Below are 6,000 nucleotides of genomic sequence, written 5' to 3'. Positions count from 1 at the left end.
TTGAGAACCTCCTCCTTTTTTGAAGTCGGTTAAAAATAATAATATCCGATACTGAATCTCTTGAATAGTTTAGATCGAAGGTCTTTTAGATTACTCCATCTTTGGAGCGAACTACAAATAATTAGTACATTTTTAATATTTTTAATTTTCAAAGTATACAATAAAGATTACATAACGTGTGTTGCGACGTGAGTGTAACGGAACGCGCGCCACGTAGGATTAGCCAGTATCGGCAAGATGTCACTGGCACGTTGCGCGGCGGCTCGCGGGCCGCGGCTCCTGTCACTCGTAGCACAGCTGCTCGCGCCGGGCGTCGGTCTTGCGTCTCTCCGCCGAGTCAGTGCGTCCGTCCCCGCTCAGTTCTGCAGCGCCGCGGCCCCGTGCCCGCTCCCCAACATGTTCACCGCCGAGGAACGCGGCTCCGCATACTCGCCCGACTACCGGGTCTTCTTCCGTGAGTGCCGTGTCCCGCGCGCCGCGCGCCGGCGATGGCCGATAACGAAGCTTATCTCGAGTGCCCACGTGGAAGTGGTTCCGGGTTGACGTGACATTGACACCACTGTTCGCTTTCTGCATACATTGAGAATTATTCTTCATGCGGAAGTCCTGTAGAATATGATCCATAGTGTTCTGGATCCCATGTTTGACCTTGAGCGATAGTTGTCAGCTGGTTAAATATTTACGGTGGGATAATAGTGTTGACGTCAGTGACTGGTTGTTCCTATTCAGTAGCATCGACTTTTTAATATACTGTTGGTTTACGAATCGTCTGTGGGGCTTGGCAATAAAGACATCATTATTTTGTCATAATTTCAAACTCCATTTGATTTTAATATAATTAAGTATTTCTTCTACTACCTATTGGGAATTTGATTTCTTTATAAATATATTTTGTAAAGGATTTAGGTAATTAGATTAGATAAGAGTGTGCTAGTGTTATCATGTTACCTTGAGAAGCTTTTTTTATGATGCCATTATAATTCTGATTAGCATGTATCAATAATCTGATTATAATCAGTTATTTACTTACAGTGATCAACTGCAATTACATAATAATTTAATTACTCGTGTATATTACATTATGTGCACTGATACACTCTAGTAGTGTGAACAAGGATAATCGTTGGTACTAGTCTGCATTACATTATATATTGAGTAAATCATCTTATTACAAGTGGCGTCTATGTGCCAGCTTCGGTCCGACAGACACCTTTCAACTGCTTGAGACCCCATGATCTTCAGAATGTGCAAAATGCCTACCCGTTACATACTTAATACATTTAGATATTTTATGGTAGGTTGATATCAAACTATATAAGCACAATGCTCACTATTGTTGTGGCTTTATTGAAATGGATCCAAAATGTTAAGTTAGCCAATTTGAATTTAAAACATACAGCACATCATTTATGGCTCACTTCCATTATGCCGCAGGAGTACTGCCATTGGACACCATCCATCAAATCATAGTTGCTGAAAGTTGCTAGACGTTGGTAGGCTCCTCAAAACTATTAAAATGTATAGTGTGGTCATGAATGTAGATTGAGCTTGGTCCTGTAATGTTGGCAGGTGACGAGAATGGCCCCGTGTCCCCGCTGCACGACATCCCGCTGTGGGCCAACAAGGCCGAGCACCTCGTCAACATGGTGGTGGAGGTGAGTCCGGACTCCCCACCTATTACATTCAGGTTGTGTTGTGATACTGTTGAGAAAAGTAAACAATATATTCTTTTTTCTTTCTTTCACTTTTAATAACAATATTTCCTTAAGATTAATTCATTGAAACATAAAGTATGCATATGTATATGAAACCGGGTCAGTCACATATTATATTTTAAGCTGATGGTTGCATTTATTTATTTGGATCACAAAACAAGTTACAGACATTAATAGAAAAAGAAATTACAATTTTACTTAAAGGTTTTAAAGTACTGATCTGGCCTATAACTCTGAACATGTGTGCACAGGAAGTATTTAATTTAGGTAAACAATATGTGCTAGGGAGTTGAGATGACATTCCAAGTTAATATAAAACTTATAAAATCATATTATGCTGTATTTTCATACCATTTGTTCATTTGCTTGCAAAGTCCAAGAAATTTTTAAAGAGAAGTTATTATTAATGGCTTGTTAATTTGATTTAACAGATTTATTTTATTAAAACCATGAGTTATTCGCAGTTGGAGCAACTTATGGCAGATTTTTCTAGCCTAGCTAGTGCAAGTGTCAAGACACTCAAGACAGTAAAAGTCTTAATTTCATAGAATAATGCTGGCTCAGTGTTTATTATGAAATAGTATGCGGTGCAATATGCAGGTCGTTGAGCTGTGTGTGTGCGTGTGCGTGCAGGTCCCGCGCTGGAGCAACGCGAAGATGGAGCTGTCGCTGGGCGAGGCGCTGAACCCCATCAAGCAGGACGTGAAGAAGGGCGCGCTGCGCTTCGTGGCCAACGTGTTCCCGCACCACGGCTACATCTGGAACTACGGCGCGCTGCCGCAGGTGCGTGTGTAGCGTCGCTGTCTCGCCGCGCCCGGGCCGTGCCCAACACCACACCGTGTTCATTTTTGTATGCAATTATGCAAATATGCATCATTTGGAAACTTCTCTTTTGTAGATCGTTATTTGTAAATAAAATGTGAATTGTGTGTGTGTGTGTGGGCAGACGTGGGAGAACCCGTCGCACGTGGACCCGGCGACGCAGGCGCGCGGCGACAACGACCCTATCGACGTGATCGAGATCGGCGCGCGCGTGGCGGCGCGCGGGGACGTGGTGCCCGTCAAGGTGCTCGGCACGCTCGCGCTCATCGACGAGGGCGAGACCGACTGGAAGCTCATCGCCATCGGTACGTGCACAAACAACATACAACAACATATATTATATTAGCACCAAGAGTTTTACACACTTAAACATTAGGTTTTACAGCACAACACATTCTACTCCTTGGGACCCGTTCACATGGACTCTTCAGGTTATGTACAAATCAGCATACCCATTGAATAATGCGACGCGATGTAACGAAACTCGCATGCTAATTTTCGTACCGTATAAATGGGCCCTATGTAAGCTTTTCAATTTTGACTTAATTGAACCAACTTCGCCTGCAGCCTGGCTTAATTTTGGCTAATAAAGCAATGCCAAGTTAGGTATAGAGTCTATGCGGAAGAGTGAATTCACATAACGTATAGGACCCCATAGATTCCACGACTCTTACCTTTCCAAGCAGACTGTTGAGTCTGTACGTACGCTTCGCTGTCTCCTTGGACTTGTACAAGATGTTTATCTATAAGGGCTGAGTGTCCGCTCGTGTCGGGCGTGCAGCGGGGCGGGGTGTGCGCAAGCGCGGATCCAGCTTTGTGCCCAGGGGGGGGTCACGTGGTAAAGGCCCAGGCCCCCCGGGGGGTCACGTGGTCTATTTGTATGGCCAGCCCAGGCTCCAGGGGGGGTCATGACCCCCATGACCCCCCCCTGGATCCGCGCATGGGTGTGCGGCGTGCATGTCAAAAAACAAGCTCATACAAGTCCTGAGTCGACGCGCTGCATAGAGCGCCTCAGTCAGCTGCTTTTTTGTTATGAAGTGTGCCATTTGTGTGTCGTGCAGACTCGCGCGACCCGCTAGCGTCGTCTCTGTCGGACGTGGGCGACGTGGAGAAGGTGTTCCCGGGGCTGCTGGCGGCCACGGTGGAGTGGTTCCGGCTGTACAAGGTGCCGGACGGCAAGCCGCACAACCAGTTCGCCTTCGACGCCGAGCCCCGCGACCGCGAGTTCGCGCACAAGGTCATCGACGAGGTGCACGAGTTCTGGCGCCAGCTGGTCGCCGGCAACGTGGCCGACGCCACCGACATCAACAAGTAACTCCGATCACTGTCTAGTCTAGCGTATTATTCCATCTCCCGGTCATTTTTGCCAACATCTTAAATTCGCCTTCGTCACCCATTCAGTACAAAAAGCAGTTTGCCCGGCCCGACCTCTGACCGCTTAAAAAGTTAACTAACATGAGTCACATGAATGGGCAACAGTCGAATACGAGTATCACCCTGCGCCCTTCGGGCATTTCGACAAGGTTCATTTTATAACATCCCATATAACCATTTACGGTCGTCGTTTCTACGCAAATCGTCCTATTTTGTGTACACACAGATCTTCGGGTCTCAATTCTTAGTCGCAGTACGGTCGACGTTTAGTCGAAGCTACCCAAATGAGGACGATTTATTTCATTTTTAACCGGTTTCAAAAAAAGGAGGAGGTTCTCAATTAGACTGAATGTTTTTTTTTTGTATGTATGTTACTCGATATCTCCGAGATCCGTGGACCGATTTTCAAAATTTTTTTTTTGATCGAACGGGTATAACCCCGAGATGGTCCCATTGGCACCAAGTCGGGGTCTGATGATGGGATCTTGGAGAAATCGAGGGAACTCTTCAAATGTTATAGGCACATGTAATGTTTTTAGTGTATTTTTCAAAGGTACACCAGTATTTACGCCTGATGGTAATAATTTTATGTGGCTGAGCTGATGATGGAAGGTCAACTCCTCAATGGTTAGGAGTTAAAGGATAATTCTTTCACTACTGTATGCATATTCGGACTGATACATATAATATCAATAGGAACCACTAAAAATCAACAAATAAATAAACTTTTTAACAAATAATAAAACCGCCTTCAAAAATAAGCGCGTTACAAAACACGGAGAAACTAATAACTTTTTAACAAAAAATAAAACCGCCTTCAAAAAAAAGCGCGTTACAAAACACGTAGAAACTAAAAAGCAAAAAATAATAAACCTTTGAATTCAGATTTCTTATCGTATTGCAATAATCTAAACATCCAAATTATAAACAAATCAATTATTTTTGTAGTCGGTGCCAGACCTGTTCGTCGCCTTGCTATATTGCCTGTTTGGCCCCACCCAACCATACTCAGGCTGGCCCCGACTCCAAAAATAATTGATTTGTTTATAATTTGGATGTTTAGATTATTGCAATACGATAAGAAATCTGAATTCAAAGGTTTATTATTTTTTGCTTTTTAGTTTCTACGTGTTTTGTAACGCGCTTTTTTTTGAAGGCGGTTTTATTTTTTGTTAAAAAGTTAATTTATTTGTTGATTTTTAGTGGTTCCTATTGATATTATATGTATCAATCCGAATATATGTACAGTAGTGAAAGAATTATCCTTTAACTCCTAATCATTGAGGAGTTGACCTTCCATCATCAGCTCAGCCACATAAAATTATTACCATCAGGTGTAAATACTGGTGTACCTTTGAAAAATACATTAAAAACATTACATGTGCCTATAACATTTGAAGAGTTCCCTCGATTTCTCCAAGATCCCATCATCAGACCCCGACTTGGTGCCAATGGGACCATCTCGGGGTTATACCCGTTCGATCAAAAAAAAAATTTTGAAAATCGGTCCACGATTCTCGGAGATATCGAGTAACATACATACAAAAAAAAAAAAAAAAATTCAGTCGAATTGAGAACCTCCTCCTTTTTTGAAGTCGGTTAAAAAGCAAAAAATAATAAACCTTTGAATTCAGATTTCTTATCGTATTGCAATAATCTAAACATCCAAATTATAAACAAATCAATTACTATATTTTTGGAGTCGGGGCCAGCCTGCGTATGGTTGGGTGGGGCAAACAGGAAATAGCAAGGCGACGAACAGGTCTGGCCTTCCAAGATGGATGCGACCAGTTGCGTGGGAGCAGCAGTATGGATTCCTCGATACAATATAGCTCTCCCATTTAAACATCCTCCACAATCTTCAATTTTTACAGGCGAAGCAGTTGCTATCCTTGAGGCTGTCAAATATGCAGAGACACACAACATTAGTAAAGCTATTATTTTTACTGATAGTAAAAGTTGCCTGCAGGCTATTATTGGCAACCAATTTAAAATGAAAATAAAGTTCCCTTTGATTTTAGAAATCAAAACCGTACTTCGCAGGTGTGAGTCAAAGGGTCTAACCATAGTTCTGAGTTGGATTCCTAGC

The 6,000-nt window shown here is 42.9% G+C and overlaps 1 protein-coding gene across 1 annotated transcript in view; it reads left to right on the top strand.

Moving 5' to 3' along the window:
* The first annotated feature begins 222 nt into the window (after nt 1-222).
* Nucleotides 223-6,000, top strand: part of LOC125224766 (inorganic pyrophosphatase) — a 28,481-nt gene continuing 22,703 nt past the window's right edge. The window contains exons 1-5 of the mRNA XM_048128217.1: nt 223-454; nt 1,570-1,655; nt 2,349-2,498; nt 2,662-2,842; nt 3,599-3,848. Of these exons, the coding sequence (XP_047984174.1) occupies nt 238-454; nt 1,570-1,655; nt 2,349-2,498; nt 2,662-2,842; nt 3,599-3,848 (884 nt within the window). The 5' untranslated portion in view covers nt 223-237. The remainder of the gene's footprint in view (nt 455-1,569; nt 1,656-2,348; nt 2,499-2,661; nt 2,843-3,598; nt 3,849-6,000) is intronic.

The sequence above is a fragment of the Leguminivora glycinivorella genome, chromosome 3 (genome assembly GCF_023078275.1).
Source record: "Leguminivora glycinivorella isolate SPB_JAAS2020 chromosome 3, LegGlyc_1.1, whole genome shotgun sequence".
Lineage (NCBI taxonomy): Eukaryota > Metazoa > Arthropoda > Insecta > Lepidoptera > Tortricidae > Leguminivora > Leguminivora glycinivorella.
Note: the sequence above shows the minus strand (reverse complement) of the source record. Positions and strands in the feature narration are given on the sequence as shown.